The sequence below is a fragment of the Mustelus asterias genome, chromosome 10 (genome assembly GCF_964213995.1).
Source record: "Mustelus asterias chromosome 10, sMusAst1.hap1.1, whole genome shotgun sequence".
In the NCBI taxonomy this organism is placed as follows: Eukaryota; Metazoa; Chordata; class Chondrichthyes; order Carcharhiniformes; family Triakidae; genus Mustelus; species Mustelus asterias.
Window position 1 is genome coordinate 89,974,239 of NC_135810.1, and position 25,789 is coordinate 90,000,027.

At 41.5% G+C, this 25,789-nt stretch overlaps 1 protein-coding gene across 10 annotated transcripts in view; it reads left to right on the plus strand.

The window, feature by feature from the left end:
• The first annotated feature begins 906 nt into the window (after positions 1 to 906).
• The window catches only part of cdk8 (cyclin dependent kinase 8), a 113,766-nt gene continuing 88,883 nt past the window's right edge, over positions 907 to 25,789 (plus strand). For 2 of the 10 annotated variants that reach the window (XM_078222171.1, XM_078222172.1), the window contains exon 1: positions 1,333 to 1,679. In XM_078222171.1, the coding sequence (XP_078078297.1) occupies positions 1,552 to 1,679 (128 nt within the window). In that variant the 5' untranslated portion in view covers positions 1,333 to 1,551. Of the gene's footprint in view, positions 945 to 1,295; positions 1,680 to 25,789 lie in introns of those variants that run through there. The other 8 variants (XM_078222168.1, XM_078222169.1, XM_078222175.1 and 5 more) reach the window with 7 other exon arrangements.

The following is a 25,789-nucleotide window of genomic DNA, read 5'->3' on the forward strand; positions in this document are numbered from 1 at the left end:
CTATCATTGTGAAAAACAAAAATTCAGAATGGCTGAAAATCTGGTCCATATAACTGTCATCTCCTCTGTCATAAAAAAATTAAATGCATCAGTAAAATAAAAGCAAAACATTGCGGATATTGGAGAAATAAAATATGAAATAAAATCAGAAAGTGTTGGAAAAACTCAGCAGGTTTTTTTTCTTTGATCACAGAATGTGGGCGTTGCTGGCTCACCAGCATTTATTGCCGGTCCCTTACTGTCCTTGAGAAGGTGGTGGTGAGCTGCCTTTTTAAATGGCTGAGTGTAGGTGGTACAGGTAGATCCACAGCTGTCAGGGAGGGAGTTCCAGGATTTTAAGCCATCAACATTGACGGAATAGCTATGCAGTAAGCATGGTGTGTGAGACTTAGAGGGGAACTTGCAGGTGATGGTGTTTCCATATATCAGCTGCCTTTGTCCTTCTAGATGGCAGAGGTTGTGGGTTTGGAAGGTGCTATTGAAGGAATCTTGGTAAGTTACAGTGCATCTTGCAGATTGTACCCACTGCTGCCACTGTGTATCAGTCTGGCCGCATCTGCGAAGAGTGAAACAGAGTTTTGAGTCCAACATCATAGAATCCCCACAGTGCATGAGGACATTCGGCCCATCAAGTCTGCACCGACTACAAAGCCACCCAATCCTTATTCCGGTAACCTCTGCTAATGCAATAAAAAAAATAACACGTATCTCTCTCCACAGATGCTGCCAGACCTGCTGAGTTTTTCCAGCATTTTCTGTTTTTCTTATTAAGTGCATTTGCATCTTTCCTCTAGCTGTAATAGAAAATAGCCAAGGCACAGAATGTACACTGCATGCCTGGGTAGCTCTGGAGCAGGAAGCCGCAGTCCTTGCTCAGACACTTGAGGCCTTCTGCGGCCAGTGGGAAGCTGGGGGCGGTGTACTGAAGAGGTTGATTGAAACAGGTGGAAAAAGCTTGAAATTTAAATTAAGTTTCCTTTGTCTCGTTTTAATGTTTCTGGTTTTATTCGGGTTGCTATTTTGACTCTAAAATAGCACTCACTTGTTATAACATCATGTGACAATTTGGATAACTCGGTATCTGCTTAAATGTTCAGTTTTTTTAAAAACTGCACAATCATCTTTGCCTCTTGTCGCTGGGAGTCATTTGAATCCGCTGGCTCGCTCACGCGCGCGCACGGTTTAACGGTTGCGCGTTCTTCAACAGGCAGCGCGCGCCTGTGCGCGCGAGAGAGAGAGAGAGGCGTGGAAATGGCAGACGCTGACTGGCAGCGTGCGTGTTGTAATTTTGCGACAACGTGCGGCACTGCCATATGTGGGATTGAAGTGTGATACCGGTGTTGTGTGCAGGCAACGAGTGAGCGAGCGGCAGGGCGACAACAGCGGCGACTTGTGCAACCGTCCCCACGTTTACAGGCCAACCAGGGGCTTCTATGGTGCCTCCGAGTGTCACCCGGCGACATCGTGTAACCGAAAGCAGGGGAGGCAGCTGGCTTCAGTTAGACAATACAATTAACAAGGAAATACGAATCTAATCGGAAAGCTTTGAAAATGGACTATGATTTCAAGATGAAGCTGACGACAGAAAGAGAGCGAGTGGAGGACCTGTTTGAATACGAGGGCTGTAAAGTTGGAAGAGGCACTTATGGTCATGTATACAAAGCCAAACGGAAAGACGGGTAGGTACAGGTTCTGAGAGCATGTAGGCCACGCTGGTCATTCTTCATACTGGTTATTAATTGTATGCTTTTTAATTGGCGAAGGAGTGACGCTGTGTTTTCTTTTTGCCAATTACTTCATCGTACTGTTTGCTGTTTTGAAGTGAAGTCTGTTGCTTGGCTGGTGCAGCTTGTCGAGTCTCTGCGGTTATGTAAGGGAAGAAGCAATTGGGTAAAATAACATTTTTTGTGTTAATTTTTATTTGGAACGACCTTTGTTTGGAAAGGTGTCATATACCAATCGGGGGTGAAACCTATGAACTTAGACGCTTCCGTCATATTCATGTTCGAATTCACTGTTTTGTTATGGCAAACTAAATAAATTTAGTCTTGAAGACTAAATAGAGAATTAATACTGATCAGTGTTTCTGTTCAACTGGAAAACATTGAAGATTAATGGACCCATTTAAATATAATTAAAATGAGCTTTATTCATTAAATGTTTTTAGATTTGGATTTATTGAATGGTTTTAAGACCATCCAAATATTTCAGTGGTGTAATTATAATTACTAATATCTTTCATAATATCATTGGTATTCACACGATGTGTGGTGCGTGTAGTACAAAAATAACTCTCCTTCCAAATCTTAAATGATACAAAGAAGTAAAAGGAAACATTTTTCAAATTGTCCTCAGCAGGATTAGTAATTTTGCATGACATTCAGTCTAGTTTCACACGATTACAGTGAAATTAATGTTGTGACCTTGGCAATTACCTGTGTAGAGGAAGCATTTTTCTTTAAAATGAGCCACTGTTTAAGTGTGGGGATACAAACATACAAATTAGGAACAGAGGTAGGCTATTCATCCTCTCAATTCTACTCTGCCATTTGATAAGATCATGGTTCATCTGACTGGAGCCTCTGCTTCTTTGTCTACTCCTATACCCTTTTGACTTCCTTGTCAGTCAAGAATCTAACGAACCCAACCTTAAAAATATTCAATGACCATGCCTCCACTCCTCTTTGGGGGAAAAGCATTCCATAGACTAATAAAAAAATGATGATCCTCTGTTTCTTAAATGGGAAACCCTTTACTTTTAAACTGTTCTAGTCTCTCCCACAAGGGGAACATCCTTTCAGTATCCACCCTGTCAAGTCCCCTCGGGACCTTCAGAAGAATGAGAGGTGATCTTTTTGAAACATAACTCAAATGGATGTAGACCCAATCTGTCTAACCTTTCCTCATAAGATAGTCCCTTTACCTCAGGAATCAGTCAAATAAATCTTCTTTGCACTGCCTCCAATACAATCATATCCTTTAAGTAAAGAGAGCAGAGCTGTACACTGCTCAAGGTCTGGTCTCACCAATGCCCTGTACAACTGTAGCAAAACGTCCTTACTTTAATGTTCCATTCCCCTTGCAATAGACAATTTGTTTCCTAATCACTTCCTTTACCTGCATACTAACGTTGTGGTTCATGTACTGGGACATCCAGATCCCTCTGTATCACAAGAGTTCTACAATCTATTTCCATTTTAAATAATATACTGCTTTTCTATTCTTCCTGCCAAAGTGGGCAAGTTCACATTATTCTCCATCTGGCAAATTTTTGACCACTCGCTTGACCTATCCAAATCCCTTTTCATGCCCTTTATGACCTCTTCACAATGTAGTCTCCTGCTTATCTTTCTGTCATCAGCAAATTTAGCAACCGTACATTCGTTCCTTTCATCCAGGTTTAGATTGTAAATAGTTGAGGCCCCAATACTGATCCATGTGGCACTCATTTTTGTGAACCCAAAAATGATCCATTTATGCCTATTCTGTTTCCTGTTAGCTAACCAGTCCTCTAACCATGCCAATAATTTACCCCCTTCACAAGAGTTTTTATTTTGCGTAGTAACCTTTGCTGTGGCACCTTATCAAATGCTTTCTAGAAATCCTAGTATAGCACATCCACAGGTTCCCCATCATCCATGTTGCTTGTTACTTCCTCAAAGAACTCTTAATAAATTTGCCAAACACGATTTATTTTTCACGAAGCTCTGTTTGATTGCATTAAGATTTTCTAAGTGGCCTGCCAATGCTTCCTCAATAATAGATTCCAGCATTTTTCCGATGACAAATGTTAGGCGAACTAAACTATAGTTGTTTAGCTGTTTAACAATTTGGTTGTTTTGATGTTGTATGCATCATAGTATTTGGGTGATTTAAAAAAAAAAGATTTATATTACCATTTTAGTATTCAGCTAGTCATTTCTTTGTGTTGGTCAAACAATTTCTGGGATCAGTGCCTGCTTTTCAGTTTTCTGTAAGTGCTAACTTTTGATCAGTAAAGGAATTAAGAGTTTTGGTGAGCGGACAGGTAAGTGGAACTGAGTCCATGAAAAGATCAGCCATGATCTCATTGAATGGTGGAGCAGGCTCGAGGGCCCAAATGGCCTACTCCTGCTCCGAGGTCTGATGTTCTAAGGTCTAGTGCATTAATAATAAAACCTTCTGGTCGCTTGCCCAAATAGCTATTGTACAAGTGTGGAAGATATTACAAAATTTGGTCATTCACACAGGTTTACTGATAGTCATTATTTTTACAGCAGGATCGAGAAGCTTATTTTATTTTAGCCCTTCCATTTGGGTTGTTGGTGGGCTTTTTCACTTGGGACCCGAGTTGAGATTTGCTAACACAGCATGGAGTGGAGATTGAACCTGGGACCTTCACACCTCCTGAGTTCAATAATACAGCAAACATGAGTTTATCCTCTTTAATAGTTGAGGGAGCTTCATTACCTTTTTTATTGAAAATTTTCTTTTATTCTAGTTGTGCCTCAAACAAATTTGCAACTTTAGTGGTAGCAGCTATCATGGTGATAAAACTGGGTTAGTTAAATTAATTAACTTGCAAATGAATATGTTCCTCAATTTGCATATTTTCACATAAGAGAGTGTCAACGTTGATGTGGTTATTCACGTTTTAGTGGTAAGAATAGAAAAGAACATTTTTTAAAAAAGGTGTTGATGTTCAGAGAGAGTTTGGTGTGCTTGTACAAGAAACACAAAGTTAGCATGCAACTAAAGCAAGCAATTAGGGAAATGGCATGTTGGCCTTTACTGCAAAGGGATTGGAATACATGTATCAAAGAAGTCTTGCTACAATTGTACAGGACTTTGGTGAGACCACTTTTGGAATACTATGTGCAGTTTGTCTCCATAGCTAAGAATATGCTTGCATCGGAGGCAGCATAGTGAAGGTTTACTAGATTTGTTTCTAGGTTGGGAAGTTTATTCTATGATGAGAGGCTGAGTAAATTGGGCCTATATTCTCTCTGGCATTCAGAAGAATAAGAGGTGATCTCATTGAAATGTACAAGATTCTGAAGGGGCTTGACAGGGTAGAAGTCGAGAGGTTGTCTCCCCTGCCTGAGAAACCTAGAACACGGCTACCACAATCTCAGGATAAGAGGCAGATTATTAATGGCTGAAATCAGGAGAAATGTCTTCACTCAAAGGATTGTGAATCTTTGGAATTTTCCATCCAAGAGGCTTGTGTATGCTCTGTGGTCAAATATATTGAAGGCTGAGGTGTTTCAAATGGCTGAAGTTCAAGACCAAGCATGATTGTATTGAATGACAGAGTCGGGTTGATAGCTAATACGGTCTACTCCTATTTTTGATCTTATAAGCTGCAACGAAAACAGGGAAGTGCATACTCTACAAGACCTGTTTTAATATGTTAGCAAACCATGAACATCATAGTCCTAAACATTTGAAAACAGTTCACATGGTTGCCATCCTGTAATGTATATTTTCAGTATTATAGATCTTAAAGTAAGGGCTCTTTTGAATAACCTATAATTCTCCTCATCTTCAAATCATCTCCAAATATATAACTGTTAAGTTACAACTGATCCTACTTACGGATATGATTGTGTTAATATATATGCACTGCATAATGTGAAATGTCTACAGATTTGCACAATGCTTCTTTGAAGTTGGATCGTCTCTGGTGAAAATATTTTATGTGAATCAGAAAGTTGTGGATTCAGGCCCTGCTCTAGAACTCGGGTCCGCAATCTAAGCCTGTGATGGGCAACCGAGGCTAGTGAGTGGGCTGCATGAGTGGCCTTCCTTTGTATCAGTGAACCGCAAGGTTGAAATCCACCAGGTTCAATAGCCGTGACCACGTGAATAAGATTACATACATTTAAGACACAGATATTTCATAATGACTTGTGGAAAATGCTAAATAATCCATATATTAATAAAACTGTCAATTCGAAATGGGAAAGAAAATATTTGCATTTATGTATATTACAATTTATTCTGCTTATCAGAACTAATACCAGCTACAACTGAAAATTATGCATTTCTTAATTATACAGATGTGCTTTAGATATTTTAATTTATTTATATTTCTTTACCTTTTTAATTAATATCTACTGCTCCCAATAAGCTTTACCACTGCTGTTATATAAACTTTATTATAGAGAAAACCTTAGTTACCAATAAATATTTAAAGATAAATGAGGAAAACCAACTAATCGCTCCAGTCTTGGTCTCTTTCTTTACCGCACCCTTATCTTTCCTGGCTCCGCTCTTGATCTCGCGCTCTCACGTTTGTTTATCACCTGGCTCCGCTCTCGCAAACTCTGCTCTTAATCTCTCAACAAAATATCTCGCAGGCCACAGTCAGTGCAGGCTACCTGCCACTGATCTAAGCTGTCACTAAGTGCAGTATTGAGGAACAGTTTTTCAAATGAGACCTGAAAAATTTCTCATGACATGAGACATGGTTGCTTGCATCTGAAGTCAACTGTGATTGTTGAAAGCTAGGTGCTTTTTGCCTTTCATTGGAATGTTTCCAGATCTTTGAAGGACAAGCTCTGGGTGTCTTTGAGGTCATGTGACCAGTTAAGTCTAACCAAGTTACAAAATTGCAATTAATGCCTTTTGCAATAGAAGAGGTGGGGTGTCATCTTTCTGAAGTGACCATTAGTGACATGGTCACTAACATGCTGCAATTCACTGAGAGATTTCGAGTTTTTGTTTGGTCTGATTTTCTAACAGGAAGTCCAAGATATCAAGACCTGTTTATAGCATTGTATGCATATGAAGTTTTGATGAAAACAGGAATTGTGATTACCATATGTTTGTGTCTTGGTCTACCATTGTCTCATATATGAAAGCAATTTTGCATTGTATTTGTGTGATGCTCCAACATTTTTTCCTGGATTTTTCCTAGATATATCGACAGTTCCATGTATTTCACAGTTTTGCTTGCAATGTATAGATTAGGTGGGTGCAGGAGATAGTTGCTGAGTGACTGGATTTTTCTTTTCTCCTCGTTGACTTGAAAGCCCAAGGAGCCAACGTGTCTAGGTTTCAAGACTAAAAATTAGAATGACAACCAGGGCAACATTGCAAAATCTAGGTCCATGAAGTGTTGCCACCAACCGAGTTCCATTAAGTGCTCCACTTCAAAATCCAATCCATGACCTTATTGAAGGGGTTTGGAGCTATGACATGCCCTTGTCTAACATGAATTGATTGGAAAAGGCAGAGTCTCGTCCCGTCCAATCCTGGAGCTGTTAGTGTCTGTGTGTAAGAAATACAAGATTGTGTAAACTTGTCAAGGATGCCAAGGAGGGGGAACATTTGCCAAAGGTCAGGTCTATACGCATATTCAAACACTGATGTAAGATCAACCCTAGGCCATATGTATAGCAACTGTTGATGCTCTTTGTCTAGTCAGTGCAAGCAGATTGAGTGTTCAAATCCAATTAGAACATAGAACATAGAACATAGAACATTACAGCGCAGAACAGGCCCTTCGGCCCACGATGTTGCACCGACCAGTTAAAAAAAAACTGTGACCCTCCAACCTAAACCAATTTCTTTTCGTCCATGATGTTGTTTCTGCTCATCGAGAATTGAGTCTTTTTAATGTTTCAAATCAGCTGTTTGGTTAAGATAATTTCACTTTAATTTCTCATTTGACCTTGGTTGTCAAGATTGAAATTGCTTGTATATTTGCATAAATTAACTTGAGTTGAAAATCTTTTTCCGAAGCAATAAGACTTCACACTTGCAAAATGATTTTATCAAAGCCGAAGAGGTTGTTCAGCATTTGCAGCAGGAATAGTATGTAAAACGTTCAAAAATCACTTAAATTTTCTCATTGCATTGATTGCATCTGCAAAGACTGCAACTATGCACCAATGGAGGAGAAGGTTATCAAAATAACTTACAACAGATTTCGCTGTGCATTTGTGGACACGACAAGTTGCTGCCATTTGACACTGATGACAATGAGCATTGACACTTTCACCATCATAAGTTTTACAACAGAGAGAAGGTCTGTTATCCCAGTTGCACTGTGCTAGTTCTATAAAACGGCTATCTACTTCAGTTCATTCCCTTTCCACACAGGCATGCATTTTCTGTTTCAATATTTATCTACTTTTCTTTCAAAAGCAACGATAGATTCAGTTTTGACCATGGTTTGATTTGTCATTCCATGCCCAAATGTCCTAACCACTCCTTGTATACACTTTTTTAACCTCGCCTCCCTCCCTTGTTTTGTTCATCATCAGTAGTTTGAGATGTCTCCTTTCAAGTCTGAAAAACTTAGTCTCTTCCAATCATCATTCAGATTTCGCTGTACCCAATCCTTGAATGTCTCCCTTATGCCTAAGTAACTAGTGTCCAGCATTACTGAAGGTGTGGTCTGACTAAAACAGTACATGCTATGATTAAAGCTTCCTTTGATTTGAATTAAAATCATTTTCAACATTGTATTGGCTTGGTTGACAGGTGCTCTAAACAGACTCCTTCCATTCCACTGCTTCTGCTTACCTGGTACCATCTACAAACTTAACCAATTCTGCTTTGAATTTCTGAATCTACATCTTTGATGCAAATTAGAAATAGTAGTGATTTCAATACAAATCCACCTCAACGTTTCTCCCCATCCTGATACAGATCCTCTAATACCTGTTGTTTTATACACTTCAGTTACTTTCTTATTTGTTCCTGAAATTTTCCACAAATCCTGATTGTTCTGAGCTGAACTAATAACTGCTCATTTGAAAATTTGCCAAGTCTTTCCCATGTCTAAATACAACATGCCATGAGACTTTCCACAGTAAACTTGGCATGTCACTTCCTCAAGGTCAGGGTCATTGTTTTGACAGAAATTACTCTTTTTATTGCAGATTGTTCTCTGTAAGCAAGATTGTTATTGGACAGAAAATGTGCACCACTTTCTTTTATTACCTTCAGTTCCTCCCTTATTATCAATGCCTCACAGATTTTCTTTAATCTTTGTCTCAAGGTGAAGGCATCAAATAATTTGGGCCTTGGTTGTCAACTCTGTTAAACATCGCCTAGTGTGACTGAGGTGCTCTATTCTGACATGGCATTTTCTGCTGCAGATGAAAACACTGGGCTGAGAAGATGGAGGTTTGCTGACTGTTTTTTCCAGGCTCCCTCTTGTCCAACTGAGCTTTTCATTGCACCTTGCCTCTGCCAATATCTCTCCAGGCAATCAACCTTCAGAGGCCATGGTTATTGGCGACTGACACAAGACAACTGGAGCCAATGTCCACCATCTTCATATCTATACCTTTTAGTCAGCCTTCGTAGAATCACCTCTTTGCTTTCATCTGTGCTATTGAAGGAAGCTCTGGAGCCTTGGAATGTATCAAATCTCAGGTCATTTTTGAGCTTGGTAAACTATTATGGAAAATTTTTGTCAGACATGTTGACAGTGTTGGCTCCACTGTACCAACTGCTGCACAAAGAAGCCAAATGGAAGTGAGAGTCCACACAGAAGAAGGCTTTCAAGGATGTGAAAGCGCTGTTGTAATCAGCTAATCTGCTAGCCCATTTTGATCCAGACAGTGTTGTATGATGCTTTGCCCTATCGTGTGGGGGTGGTACTTTCTCATTTAATGGAGGACGGGTCCAAAACACAGATCGGTTTTGCAACTAGGACGCTGAAAAGGAATATTCACAGTTAGGGTCTAGCTATCGTTTTTGCGCCATAAAGATTCCATCAGTACCTCTATGGTTGTTTATTCACCATATTTACCAAACACAAGCTGTTGATGAGCCTTTTCGGTGAGTCAAAATGTATTCTTCAAATGGCCTCAGCAAGAATACACACTGAGCGCTTGCCTCGTCAGCTTATCAGTACAATATCGTGCACAGAGCAGGAAAAGACAACACAAATGTGGATGCATTGTGTTGCCTCCCTTTACTAAACTTGTCATCTAAGGTATGGCTGAAACTGACCTGAGACAATTTTCTTACGAGAGAGACTTGCCCAATCTCTAGTGAGTGCGAAGTAAATTAAGCAGTGGATGGATAGAAATCCTATCCTATCTCAAGTCAAGAGATTTCTGATGCAAGGGTGGCCAACTATTATTGAAGACGATGAGTTGTGACCTTAGTTGAAGTATAAGGATGAGTTAAGTGTGCAGGATGGATGCATACTGTGGGGGTCAATAGTGGTCGTTCGCCCCCTGATTGTTCGTAAGTCATGGATGAAATTAATGAGGCTCATCCAACTGCCTCTAGAATGCAAAATCTAGCCAGGTCATATGTTTGGTGGCCGAATATGGATCTGGACTTGAACATAATAAAGTCCTGTTCCTTTTGTCAGATAAACCAGAAGGTGGCACCACCAGGACCACTTCATCCTTGGGAGTGGACAGATCATCCATGGTCCAGACTTCATGTGGACTTTGCGGGATCTTTCAGGAACCACATGTTGTTGTAGATGTACATTTGAAATGACCGGAAGCACAAATTTATGAGTAATTTTACAGCTTGTGAGACAATTGGGAAGCTACATCAAATTTTTACAAATCATGGTTGACCAGTTTTGCTTGTTTCGGATAATGGCATTATGTTTACAAATGAGTTATTTCAAGAATTCATGCAAAAAATGGTATGCGCTATGTGCATTGTGAGCCATTTCATCCGGCTTCAAATTGTGTAGCAGAGAGAGCTGTTCAAACTCTTGAAGAGGATGGCAGGTGGTACTTTGAGAACAAAGCTCTCCGGATTTTTATTCTGGTATCGTATCGTATCGCAATCCACAACCAGGCTCTCTACAGTGGAATTGTTACTGTGTAGAACGTCAAAGTCTTGTGTGGATCTGCTTCATCATCAGAGCAAAAGTGAGCAGGAGACAAGTGAAGTAGAAGGAGGGATATGACTACCATGCCAAAGACAGGCGGTTCAAACCAGATGATCAGGTTTACATTGGGTGCTTTGATAGTAACTAGAGGGGTTACCAGGAATAATGTTAAACCAAAGTGGTCCAATATCTTGGGTCGTGAGACTGCAACACGGAAGAGTCGTTCGCAGACAGCAGGATCATATTTGTTTATGTCATGACTGGAGTCAGGAAAAGTGTGAGTCAACAACCATTGCAGATAACATGACAGAAAGTAATGCTGCTGTGGGCGATCACCAGGGAGTGTTCCTGTGGAGGGGCAGAGGAACATTCATGTCTATATTATCAATCAACCTCTTCTTACCAGTGGTATTGCATCAATCGCAATGCAACCACAAAGCTCATGACTGACTTTTGTATGGTTAAGACATTACTTTTGTTGTACTTCTGCCTTGATGGAGGATTGAAATTCAAGGTGGGAGGGGGGAAGCAGTATTTTGAGTATAGAGTGTTCGTGTAAGCCTTTTCTCCAATGTCATTGTTTTACTGGCATCTGTTAAGGGTTCTGAGCATGTGCGGGTTTTGGAGGTCTTTTCAATCCGCAGAATAGCGTTCTGCAAGCAAGACCTGTTTTACTGGTGCTCCTGTTTTTCATTGTTGTAACTTTTCTGCTGGGTTACTGTTGTAGTTAAATGTTATTTATATGAAGATCAATGTTTAAACAATGCATTTGATTACCTTATTTGTGGTCTCAAGTTACCACAGAATTGTACCCTATTTTATTTGCCTCCTTGTAGTTCTTCCCAAAACATATCACCACATGCTTGTCTCCATTAAATTTTATCTACCACGTCTGCCTATTCTGTTGTTTAACATCTGTCACTGTCCTCCTCACAGTTCACAATACTTCCAAATTCTGTGTGAGCCTCACCATTTAAGGCCCTAAACACTCTTTTCAAGTTATTTGGTCCACTGTACACTGCTTCCGGTGCGGTCTCCTTTACAGTGGGGAGACTAAATCCGGACAAATGTGAGGTAATGCATTTTGGAAGGTCTAATACAGATAGGAAATATACAGTAAATGGCAGAACCCTTAGGAGTATTGATAGGCAAAGGGATCTGGGTGTACAGGTACACAGGTCACTGAAAGTGGCAATGCAGGTAGAGAAGGTAGTCAAGAAGGCATACGGCATGCTTGCCTTCATCGGCCGGGACATTGAGTTTAAAAATTGGCAACTCATGTTGCAGCTTCATAGAACCTTAGTTAGGCCACACTTGGAATATAGTGTTCAATTCTGGTCGCCACACTACCAGAAAGATGTGGAGACTTTGGAGAGAGTATGGAAAAGATTTGCCAGGATGTTGCCTGGTATGGAGGGCATTAGCTATGAGGAGAGCTTGGAGAAACTTGGTTTGTTCTCACAGGAACGACGGAGGTTGAGGGGTGACCTGATAGAAGTCTACAAGATTATGAGAAGCATGGACAGAGTGAATAGTCAGAAGCTTTTTCCCAGGGTGGAAGAGTCAATTACTAGGGGGCATAGGTTTAAAGTGCGAGGGGCAAGGTTTAAAGGAGATGTACGAGACATTTTTTATACAGAGTAGTGGGTGCCTGGAACTCGTTGCCAGGGGAGGGAGTGGAAGCGGATAAGGTAGTGACTTTTAAGGGGCATCTTGACAAATACATGCATAGGATGGGAATAGAGGGATATGGTCCCCGGAAGAGTAGAGGGTCTTAGTTAAGTCAGGCAGCATGGTCAGTGCATGCTTGGAGGGCCGAAGGGCCTGTTCCTGTGCTGTAATTTTCTTTGTTCTTTAAACACAGACTGGGTGAGTGCTTTGTGAAACACCTTCACTCAGTATGCAGGCATGATCCCAAACTTCTTGTTGCTTACCATTTCCTCTCAGTACCTTGGTCTCATGTCCTTGGTCTGCTGCAATGCTCCGGTGAAACCTGGGCAAGTTGGAGGAGCAGCATCTCATCTTCCAATTGGGCATGTTACAGCCCTCGGGATTCAACATTGAGTTCAACAACTTTAGACTGTGATCTTTTTCCTCATCTTAAACCCTCATTATGCTCCCATTTTACAAAGTCATTCGCGCCTTCCTCCATTTTGTCACATTTCTTCTTTGTATTGACGAGGGAAGGGCCATGGATGTCGTCTATATGGATTTTAGTAAAGCGTTTGACAAGGTCCCTCATGGCAGGCTGGTGCAAAAGGTTAAATCTCATGGGATAAAAGGTGAGCTAGCTAGATGGGTGGAGAACTGGCTGAGCCATGGAACACAGTAAGAGTTTTAACAACACCAGGTTAAAGTCCAACAGGTTTATTTGGTAGCAAATGCCATTAGCTTTCGGAGCGCTGCTCCTTCGTCAGATGGAGTGGAAATCTGCTCTCAAACAGGGCACAGAGACACAAAATCAAGTTACAGAATACTGATTAGAATGCGAATCTCTGCAGCCAACCAGGTCTTAAAGATACAGACAATGTGAGTGGAGGGAGCATTAAGCACAGGTTAAAGAAATGTGTATTGTCTCCAGACAGGACAGCCATTGAGATTCTGCAAGTCCAGGAGGCAAGCTGTGGGGGTTACTGATAGTGTGACATAAACCCAACATCCCGGTTTAGGCCATCCTCATGTGTGCGGAACTTGGCTATCAGTTTCTGCTCAGCGACTCTGCGTTGTCGTGTGTCATGAAGGCCGCCTTGGAGAATGCTTACCCGAAGATCAGAGGCTGAATGCCCGTGACCGCTGAAGTGCTCCCCCACAGGAAGAGAACAGTCTTGCCTGGTGATTGTCGAGCGGTGTTCATTCATCCGTAGTTGTAGCGTCTGCATGGTTTCCCCAATGTACCATGCCTCGAGACATCGTTTCCTGCAGCGTATCAGGTAGACAACGTTGGCCGAGTTGCAAGAGTAGGTACTGTGTACCTGGTAGATGGTGTTCTCACGTGAGATGATGGCATCCGTGTCGATGATCCGCACACATGAGGACGGCCTAAGCCGGGATGTTGGCTTTATGTCACACTATCAGTAACCCCCACAGCTTGCCTCCTGGACTTGCAGAATCTCAATGGCTGTCCTGTCTGGAGACAATACACATCTCTTTAACCTGTGCTTAATGCTCCCTCCACTCGCATTGTCTGTATCTTTAAGACCTGGTTGGCTGCAGAGATTCGCATTCTAATCAGTATTCTGTAACTTGATTTTGTGTCTCTGTGCCCTGTTTGAGAGCAGATTTCCACTCCATCTGACGAAGGTGCAGTGCTCCGAAAGCTAATGGCATTTGCTACCAAATAAACCTGTTGGACTTTAACCTGGTGTTGTTAAAACTCTTACTGTGTTTACCCCAGTCCAACATCTCCACATCATGAGCCATAGAAGACAGAGGGTCGCAGTGGAGGGGTCTTTTTCCGGTTGGAGGTCTGTGACTAGTGGAGTTCGCAGGGCTCTGTATTGGGACCTCTGCTGTTTGTGATATATATAGATGATTTGGAGGAAGATGTAGCTGGTGTGATCAGTAAGTTTGTGGACGACATGAAGATTGCTGGAGTTGCGGATAGTGATGAATAATGTCAGAGAATACAGCAGGATATAGATAGGCTGGAACATTGGGCGGAGAAATGGCAGATGGAGTTTAATCCAGATAAATGCGAAGTGATGCATTTCGGTAGATCTAATGTAAGGGGGAGCTATACAATAAATGGCAGAACCATCAGGAGTATAGACACACAGAGGGACCTGGGTGTACAAGTCCACAGATCCTTAAAGGTGGCAGCACAGGTGGAGAGGGTGATGAAGAAGGCATATGGCATGCTTGCCTTTATTGGACGGGGCATAGAATATACAAGTTGGCACATGATGTTGCGGCTGTATAGAACGTTGGTTAGGCCACATTTGGAATACTGTGTCCAGTTCTGGTCGCCACACTACCAGAAGGATGTGGAGGCTTTGGAGAGAGTACAGAAAATGTTTACCAGGATGTTGCCTGGTATGGAGGGTCTTAGCTATGAGGAGAGATTGGGTAAACTGGGGATGTTCTCCCTGGAAAGACGGAGGATGAGGGGTGACCTAATAGAGGTGTATAAAATTTATGAAGGGCATAGATAGGGTGAACAGTGGGAAGTTTTTTCCCAGGTCGGAGATGACGAACACAAGGGGTCACAGGTTCAAGGTGAGGGGGGCAAGGTTCAACACAGATGTCAGGGGGACATATTTTACACAGAAGGCGGTGGGGGGCTGAAATGCACTGCCAAGCAAGGTGATTGAGGCGCGCTGGGATCGTTTAAGACTTATCTAGATAGCCACATGAACAGACTGGGAATAGAGGGATACAAACCAATGGTCTAGTTGGGCACATGAGCGGCGCAGGCTTGTTCCTGTGCTGTATTGTTCTTTATATTAACTATACCTTCCAATTGAATGGTGTCTGGAAATTTTAACATTCTACTTCTGATTCCTGAGTCGAGATTATTTATGTAAACTGTGAACTACAGTGTCCCAACAATCTTGGTGGAGTTTGAGTAAATGACCTGGTTAATTGTCTACTGTTTGCAGCCATTTGCTATCTCACTGCCATTTTTCTGCTACTCCACATGTTGTAACCTTGGTCGTGAACCTGATCAAAAGTCTGTTGAAAATTAAAATATGGTATGTGTATTACATTACCCTAGTCCACCCTTTGTCTTCCTTCAAAACATTCAGTAAGGTTGATTCTTTCTGTCTGAAATCAGCGCTGGCTATATTATATTTTCAGTTTCTAAGTGATAATTTTCACACATCTTTGAGTAAGGATTCTATTATCTAACACTGCCACTGGTGTTAACCTAATTGATCTGCAGATCCCAGCCTTGTTGTCATTTTTGAAGATAAGAATCAGTTAGTTGTCCACAAGTTATCTGGCACTATTCACTTTTCCAAAAACATTTTCATGATGTGGAGATGCCGGTGTTGGACGAGGGTGGGCACAGTAAGAAGTCTCTCAACACCAGGTTAAAGTCCAACAGATTTATTTGGTATCACGAGCTTTCGGAACGCTTGCTCCTTCTTCATCAGGTGAGTGGAGAGTTGGGTTCATAAACAGGGCATATATAGACACTGAATTACAAGATAATGGATGAAATGCGAGTCTTAACAGGTAATCAAGTCTTTACAGGTACAGACAATGCGAGTGGAGAGAGGGATGATCACAGGTTAAAGAGGTATGAATTGTCTCAAGCCAGGACAGTTAGTAGGATTTTGCAAGCCCAGGCCAAATGGTGTGAGTTACACGTAATGTGACCCCGGTTGAGGCCATCCTCGTCTGTGCGGAAGTTGGCTATCAGTTTCTGCTTGGCGATTCTGCATTATCGTGTGTTTTAAAGGCCGCCTTGGAGAATGCTTACCCGAAGATCGGAGGCTGACTGCTGAAGTGTTCCCTGACAGGAAGGGAACACTCCTGCCTGGTGATTATCGAGCGGTGTCCATTCATCCACTGTCATAGCATCTGCATGGTCTTGCCAATGTACCACGTCTCGGGATATCCTTTCCTGCAGCGCATGAGGTAGACAACGTTGGCCGAATCGCATGAATATGTACCATGTATCTGTTGGATGGTGTTCTCACGTGTGATGGCATTCGTGTCGATGATCAGGCACATCTTGCAGAGGTTGCTGTGGCAGGGTTGTGTGGTGCCATGGTCGCTCTTCTGAAGGCTGGGTAGTTTGCGAACAATGGTCTGTTTGAGGTTGCGCGGTTGTTTGAAGGCAAGTAGTGGCGGTGTGGGGATGGCCGTGGCGAGATGTTGGTTTTCATCGATGATATGTTGAAAGCTCTGAAGAAGATGTCGTAGCTTCTCCGCTCCCCGTATGTGTGTACCTCTGGTCTTTTAGATAGGTGTAAGGTGACAGCCAGTACCAAATATGAAAGCTTAGTTTTGTGATTTTATACACTATTAAGTAACTGCAATGTTTGCGTTTTAAACTGTTGTTGAGGAACATTATTTTTTTTCAGTGGATTCTTGATGCTATTTGGTGATATAACATTGTGAAATTGTTAATTTTTGCTCCCTCATTCTTGATTTGCATGTTTACAATGAGTAACCAGTGAATGGTTAAGTAGTTAAAATTGAAAATGTCATAATCTGAAGTAAATCCAATCATGGTATAAAAAAACATTTGAAGCTTATTGTAGAAATTGTGCTCATAAAAATGCTGCATTTCAGTGTTTCCTCTGTTGATTTCCAATTTATACATTAGGTAGCACCCTTCCCCTCCCCTTGTTACTTTATAACATTTAAAAACCTATGGTGGTAGCAGTTTATTCACAGGGTTTGAAAATCACCACTTTTATCCCAATCTGTCTGATAAATTGATTAAGTTATTGATTATATTTTCATTATATAATGACAATTGATGTGTACAAAAAGCAGGAGGTTAATGTTTACAATTGCAGTATTCCCCAATTGAATATCTGTTTTGCTTGAGTTTATCCAGCAAATATTGAACCTTGGTGGGAGACTAATTGTCCAAAGATATAGTCGTTGGGTCAAAATCCTGGAACTCCCTCCCTAACAGCACTGTGGATAACTGTACACTGGGACGGCTGTGGTTCAGGAGGATAGCTCAGCCCTACCTTCTCTGGAGCAGTTAGGGCGAGACAATGAATGCCAACATAGCCAGTGAAGCCCACATCTCTGGAATGAGTTTTTTTTAAAAGTAAAACATTCAAAATTATTTTCAACAAGTTAGGCTCTCGTGGAATATATTTACGGTGAGTGGTTTCTTCTATTGAACAAATTTGTAGTATAGACAATGAGTCATCATTCTTTTGGTTCAAATGTTCTGATTTTCTTCTTTCACCTGGTTTCAAATATAAGAAGGAACTCCTCTGAGATAAGGGGCCATTACTTCCTGGCTCCCCAGTATCGGATTTGTAGGGTACCCCAAAGATGTGCTGGGGAATCTCTCTCTGATGTTCTCATGTAAGGGTTTACCTGGCAATTATCCAGAAGGGCTAACTTCATAATCATCTGAGGACCACTGCCTGCCTCTGTCTGACTGAACTGTTCTCACATTGAGCAATTTCTTCTTTGACAGCACTCACTTTCTCAAAATAAAAGATAGGAACCTGTATGTTTCCCAACAATGTCTGCCTTTTTGCGGATTATTGGAACAGCCTTTGTTCCAGCTTTGTTTGGCTTCCTTCCCACACCCTTTTTTCAGTGCATTGTGCAGTTTCCTGTCCTGTCCTGATTGGAAAATTGTCAGTTTCGCTTCCAATATCTCCTTTTGTGTGGTCCACACCTTCCCTTCCTCAACCTTTCTGTCTCCATTTCTTGGGCTAGATCAGTGGTTCCCAAACTTTTTTCACTGGGCTGCACTTTCGGAATAAAAATTTGCTCGCGCCACACTGAATTTTTTTATTGATAAGAAATACATTCAAAAACAAAAAAAACAACTCCTAGCAGTGCTTGATTCATTGTTCGAACGGCGATTCTGGATCACAATGTGGACTCGGATCGTCCTCAGCATCACTTGATGCTCTTGCTCTCACTTTGGTAAAAAATATCTATCCACGTTTAAATGTTTCTTTGATTGTCCTTGAATCTTCCCGCCATCTTCTCTTGCCGCACCAGTGTGGCGCGCCGCACCCTTTGGAAATTACTGGGCCAGATTATTTCCCAGTATTCACTCTGTGAAACTACTGACTTCCACAGCTACATTGACTGTCACCCTGCTTCCTTAAGAGCTCTATTCAATTCCCTCAGTTTTACGTCTTCATTGTGTCAGTTCTGACACTGCCACCTTTCATACCAGTGCTTTGACATCGCTTCATTTTTCCTCAACCAAGGATTTCCCGCCACTGTGGTTGACAGAGCCCTCTACTGTGTAAGTTCCATTCCTTGTACATTTTCTCCCCTTCCACCCCATCAGTGACACAGTCAATGAATCGTTCGCTGCCATATCTGCCACTTCCTGCCTGATGTCACCACCAAACACAACTTCCCCTTCCCACCACTGCCTCTATCAGAAAAGGATAATCCACCCCACAACACCCTGGTTCACCTATCAATTGCTCCCTTACCTTTTTGTGCAAGCACAGTAGATACTAGACTTGCTCTCTCACTTTCTACCACATCATTATATAGGGCCCCAAACACACCTTCAGGGTTTTTACTTTCAACATTTTCAGTTTAGTCTGCAATATTCACTGCTTGCTTTGTGGTCTCTGCTATGTCGGGTAGACCAAATTCAGGTTGGGTGACTGCTTTGTGCGATGATTCTGTTATGTCTGCCAGTGTGACCCTGAGCTTCTGGATGTCTGGATCTACTATGGAAAATGATCTTGGTGGTTGTAGTGCAGACTTGCAGCGGACTGAAAAGCTTGAGCGTGTAGATATTAAGAAAGAGGATGTGTTGGAGCTTTTGAAAAGCATCAAGTTAGATAAGTCGCCGGGACCGGATGAGATGTACCCCAGGCTACTGAGGGAGGCAAGGGAGGAGGTTGCTGAGCCTCTGGCGATGATCTTTGCATTATCAATGGAGACGGGAGAGGTTCCGGAGGATTGCGGTTGTTCCTTTATTCAAGAAAGGGAGTAGAGATAGCCCTGGAAATTATAGACCAGTGAGTCTAACCTCAGTGGTTGGTAAGTTGATGGAGAAGATCCTGAGAGGCAGGATTTATGAACATTTGGAGAGGTATAATATGATTAAGAATAGTCAGCATGGCTTTGTCAAAGGCAAATCATGCCTTATGAGCCTGGTTGAATTTTTTGAGGATGTGACTAAACACATTGATGAAGGAAGAGCAGTAGATGTAGCATATATGGACTTCAGCAAGGCATTTGATAAGGTGCCCCGTGCAAGGCTTATTGAGAAAGTGAGGGGGCATGGGATCCAAGGGGACATTGCTTTGTGGATCCAGAACTGGCTTGCCCAAAGAAGGCCAAGAGTGGTTATAGATGGGTCGACCATGGAGGTCGGTCACCAGTGGAGTCCCCCAGGGATCTGTTCTGGGACCCTTACTCTTTGTGATTTTTATAAATGACCTGGATGAGGAAGTGGAGGGATGGGTTGGTAAGTTTGCTGATGACACAAAGGTTGGAGGTGTTGTGGATAGTGTAGAGGGATGTCAGAAGTTGCAGCGAGACATTGATAGAATGCAAGACTGGGCGGAGAAGTGGCAGATGGAGTTCAACCCAGGTAAGTGTGAGATGGTTCATTTTGGCAGGTCAAATAGGATGGCGGAATATAATATTAATGGTCGGACTCTTGGCAGAGTGGAAGATCAGAAGGATCTTGGGGTCCGAGTTCATAGGACGCTCAAAGCAGCTGTGCAGGTTGAGGCTGTGGTTAAGAAGGCATTCTTAATACTACCTGGCATTCATCAATCGAGGAATTGAGTTTAGGAGTCGTGAGATAATGTTGCAGCTATATAAGACCCTGGTCAGACCACACTTGGAGTACTGTGCTCAGTTCTGGTCGCCTCATTACAGGAAGGATGTGGAAGCCATAGAAAGGGTGCAGAGGAGATTTACAAGGATGTTGCCTGGGTTGGGGACCATGCCTTATGAGGATAGGTTGAGTGAGCTCGGCCTTTTCTCCTTGGAGAGACAACGGATGAGGGGTGACCTGATAGAGGTGTATAAGATGTTGAGAGGTATTGATCGAGTGGCCAGTCAGAGGCTTTTTCCCAGGGCTGAAATGGTTGCCTCAAGAGGACACAGGTTTAAGGTGCTGGGGAGTAGGTACAGAGGAGATGTCAGGGGTACGTTTTTCACTCAGAGGGTGGTGGGTGCGTGGAATGGGCTGCCAGCAATGGTGGTGGAGGCGGATTCGATGGTGTCTTTTAAGAGACTTTTAGATAAGTACATGGAACTTAGTAAGATAGAGGGTTATAGGTAAGCCTAGTATTTGCTAAGATAGGGACATGTTCGGCACAACTTTGTGGGCTGAAGGGCCTGTATTTTGCTGTAGTTTTTCTATGCTTCTCCCTGTGCTGGCAGTGTTTTCTTTGTCCATACTTGGAACTTGGCATCAGTTACATGGAACTAAGTTGTTCAGCTGGCTGTTTTTGTCAATGTACCACACGTAACTGGTAATAGACTCTGTAGACGTTAATTATGTTATAAAATGTGTAAACAGCATCCAGCAAAAACTTAGAGTCTTTAAATCCCCAGTTTTTCATAGACTGATCCATAGCTATCAAAAGAAAATATTTAATTTCTGAATGTTTTTAACATTTAACTTTCTCTTCAGAGAAGGAATAGAATTTCTGGTGTGTTAATGTAAATTGAATGCAGCAATATTGACGTAGAGGTTGCTGGAATGGCACAATTTGCAAGGATGATATGAATTGGACTTCTTCCTTGCTCTTCAGATTTGTGTTGTAATTTGCTGGGAATATGAATTAATAGTAGTGTAACAATGTGAGTACCGCATTGGGACCTCTTCAACATTGCGCCCAATGATCTATCTTCTCAGCCAATAAAATTTAAGAATGCAGAAAGAAGCAGGTGAAGGAAATGACATGAATCAGAATCAAAATAAGTAAAGAAAGAGAAATGAAGTGATTAAGAGAGTGGCTAGAAAGAAAAAGCAAGATGATTTAAGAGAAAAAGTAGAAGATGTAGACAGTCAGTTTATTGTGAAACAAAAACAGAAAATACTGGAAAATCTCAGCAGGTCGGACAGCATCTGTGGAGAGAGAATAGAGCCAATGTTTCGTGTCTGGATGACTCTTAGACCATTTTTTGCTTTCCAATTGCTTTTATCTTATTATTACAGTTGTGTATGCTACTGGTCCTTGGGTGAATAATGACTGAATGGCAGGATAGGTTGGCAAGATAGGTGTGCAAAAGGTATTGACATTTTTACTCGTATATCGATTTATTTCAGAAAATCATTTTGGGATGCAATCTAATTTGCATTAGAGTGTCAAAAACAACTTCACTCCCGAAAATCATTGCGAAACAGTCTATATGGCTAGATGTTCACAAAATATAACTCAAAAAGATTTTTCTTGTGAACTAATTCACAAATTGCTGAAGTGAAATTCCGCAGCTTCGTTTTGGGCTTCCAAGTATGCATTTTGCATCCTGCCCATAAATCACATCATTCTTAGAGTTCTTGTAACATGAATTATCAGCCCCAAATAGCAGCAGTGAGATTAATTTGCATTCAGGATGTAAATCCAGCAATTCCATGACATGCAAATTTCAATTAAGAGACTCTCAGTGATGTTGCAGTTCTTTTCTGGTTTGGTGAGAATAATCGTCCAGCAATTTGCAGACCATCTGAACTCATGAGTTATTTCCTCTCTGCCCAAATTGCTGGATTTTTTTTGGTAAACTAATTCAACATTATTTATTTGTTCTGGACTTTGATTTTTTTTTGTTTCCTTAAGAGAGCTAAGTTACTACTAATCCACTTGTCTACAGTTTTTGAACTTTCCCTGTGATTTATAGCTACATCTGTGTTAGTGTTTCAAGTCAGTTTCCAAAGGTGAGAACCGTGACAACAAAGAATGTGAATTTTTATACAGATCACCCCTCTATTTGAATTATGATACAGTCCTTCCACAATTAATGTAACTTGCCATTGAGTTTTTCACTCTGGGCTTAAAGCAGGTAAGGAATAAAATTTACGTAATTTCATGAATTCTTACAATAATCAAAGCCATTGATTTACAATTTTTACATTAGTAAGCACGTAATCGTCAAGGTTGAGCTACAAATATACCTAACCCTTTATTATAGTCTGCAATTAAAATGTGCTTCTCTCTGTAATACTGCAAGCTACAAGTTCCGATCAATGTACATAGCATGAAACTATACAATGAATTAACAAAAAAGAAATGCCATTGAAAACACCCTTAATCACTTCTTGGGAGCACAATGAAACAAAAAGTGGCTAAAGAGGCAGATCGGTCAAAGTGGTATGTTTTAACAACAACAAATAACTTTTATCTGCATGGAAGTTTTATGGTGTTTAAAATACTAAGATGGTTCACAGGTACTTTATCAAACCAAGACGTATGAGAAAATTTGAGCAAAATGTTTTATGGAGCATCTTAAAGGAGGAAGAAGAGATGCAGATAATTGTCCAGCAATTTGTAGACCATCTAAATTGTAGAGCCAAGAGCTTTGGCAGCTGAAGTTATGGCTGTAAGTAAAATTGTTCAAGAGCCCAGAATTGGAGGCGCACACATCTCCTCCTCAAACCGATTTGAATTGAGATAATGGAGGAATTTCAAAACGAGGACGCGATATTAAGATTTGAGACATTCCTTAACTAGGAGCCACTGTAGGTCAACACACACATGGGTAATGGATTTGGTATGAATTAGAACATGGATGATGATATTTTGGATGACTTCAAATTTGTGAAGAATAGAAAGTGGGAGACCGGTCAAAGAGCAAGGTTTCAGTAGCAAAACTGAGATGGGGTGCAGTCTTGAAGAGGAGAGAACGGTAAAGATGCTTAGGCTGGAAATTCCAGAATTTAAAGCCCAGGCAGTTAAAGGCAACTGTGGTGATATAAACAGGGCCTAGTTTTAAGGCTGCTAAAATTGGATATCCTAAATTAAAGAATTGGGCATGTTGAAATCAAACGCAGTCAAACCTCAGGCAGGCCAATTATACAAATACACAAACGTGTCTGGGCCTGACCCATCAACCACCTATCAAAGGTCGTTACACCTACTTGAGACTTGGCAGGAGATCATGGCACCTCATTGAAATGCATCAGCCTATTGTTAGAAGCGTAGATCGAGCCAGACTTTCTGTCACCAAGAGTTCCTGTAGATACCTTATCTGATAACAAGTTCAACAACATGGAGATGGACACCTGGGGGGCGGACCCTGGTGTCCTGTCAGGCAGACATCAAGAAACCCACTGGGTATTGGAACCCCCTCCTGGGACCTCATTGGCCGGAAGCCAGAGAAGTTTCTGGAAAGGCAAGCAGGCTGGGGGATAAAGGGACACATTTTCAGACACACTGCAGTGAAGACTCGACAGGGGAGACGGCCGTGACCATTTGGAAGACTGACCAGGGAAGGAAGGAAGGAAGAAGCGGCCATCGAGACTCACCTTCGTGACGACGGACCAGAGGGACTCAGAGAATCGGACCTGCAGTTCAACCAAACCATCTTTACGGGTAGTATACTTGAATCTGCTGAGGTTTCCTCTTGTTTTATGTGGGTAATTTAAGGGTTAATAGTGTTATTATTAATAAACTTGTTGAACCTTTACTTGTGTTTGTCCTTTGTCCATCTTGCAAATAAGGGCACCGAAGTAAAACCTTGGAGTAAGTAAACTGGTTGAAAGTATCTGAGAATTAACAGGTACAACACAACTATTTCAGTGATAGAACATTGGAACACTTTAAATCGGCAGTGCTCAAGTTGCCTGAATTGGAGTGTAGGAATCTGAAGACTGTAGGGGTAGTGTGATTGCTGAAATAGGGACAAGATTTGAATTTGGATGAAAAATTTAAATTGGAAACATTGATGGAACTAGAGCAAATGTAGATTGGTGAACATATATCGACAACACTTGGTGTGAGTTAACAAACGAACAGCAACATTTTGGACCAACTGGCTTATGAAGGATGGATCATCAGCTGCAGACCATACGGACCATAATTGAGTATGGAAGCAACCAAACCACGTATGAGAGCTTCAGTTGTAGGTAGATTGAAGTGAAGTGTCGAGATTTATCATGGACTAGGTAGTATGCAGTCTTAGTGAAGGAGAGGACACAGGGCTGAAAACTCCTCTCCGATTGGTGAAGCCAAGAAGAATCTGGTTCACTTTGAGACAGTTACAAAATAATGGAATTTCTGTTGAGGAACTGCATTTGGCGTGGGAACTGAAGGTGCTAAACTAAGGAGACAGCAGCAATGGAAATAGGAGGAAATAGGAACAGTGGGAAGAAGATAAAATGAGGCCCAGGATCACTTACCTGAGAAGATAGCAAAAGTGGAACTTCATGTCTTCGAGTTTGAAAAAGCTGGAGGGAAAAAAAGTGATATCGTGGAAAATCTGAGAGTTGACTGGCTCGTGAAAATTGCTGCTGTGTTTCCTTTCTCCAAAATTAGGGACTGGCTCTAATAGCTGGGAGGTTAAAAATTTTATGTGAAGCATTGTTAGGTTCCCTATGTTGAAGTGACATCAACAGAAGGGAAGTGATTAACTATTGAGTTTTTTAAGAAGCAAGGTTTATTTGTACAAGCAATGTTTATTATCTAATAGAGGAGTGGCAGGGCTGCTCAAATCTCTAGAATGCATATCCTGGTGTTATGTGGGAACTCCAGGACGCTTCCTGTCCTGGATGATCATATGTGACGTCAGTTGCAGCAGCTTTGAGCTTTGGGTTTCAACATTTGAGCAAAACCTGGCATCACACTGCATCCATTAGGTTAAGAACTTGTGTGGACAGCATGTTTATAGATGTGGTCATACTGAAGTTTAAATTTATGCAGGGAGAGAAGGAATAGGTGACTACCAGATGAGAGTCCCCTGAGTGCAGTCCAACCAGTATTCAGTTGTGAATACTCATGAAACCCCAGAGGGGTCAAGAACAGAATCTATTTGGCGAGAGATAGGGAACAAAAAAAGTGCAATTGTATTGCTCGTTACTTGTAGTCTATAGATGACCAACTGTTGGAGAAGAAGTAGAGGACCGAATTTACAAGGAAATTAGAGTGGGACAAGAGATTAGTTATAATATGTTAGCTATAATTAGTTGAAGGATCCAAATATAAACTAGAATAGTAGTCATGTCAAGGGCAGAGAGGGGCAAGAATTCCTAGAGTACATTCAGGAAAGCTTTCTACGGCAATATTTTACAGTCCAACGAGAAAAGAAGCACTGATGGACCTGGTTCTTGAGATTGAGGTGAACAAATGGATCAGTGTCAGTCTGGGAACAATTGGAGGACAGTGATTATAAGGTGGGCTATGG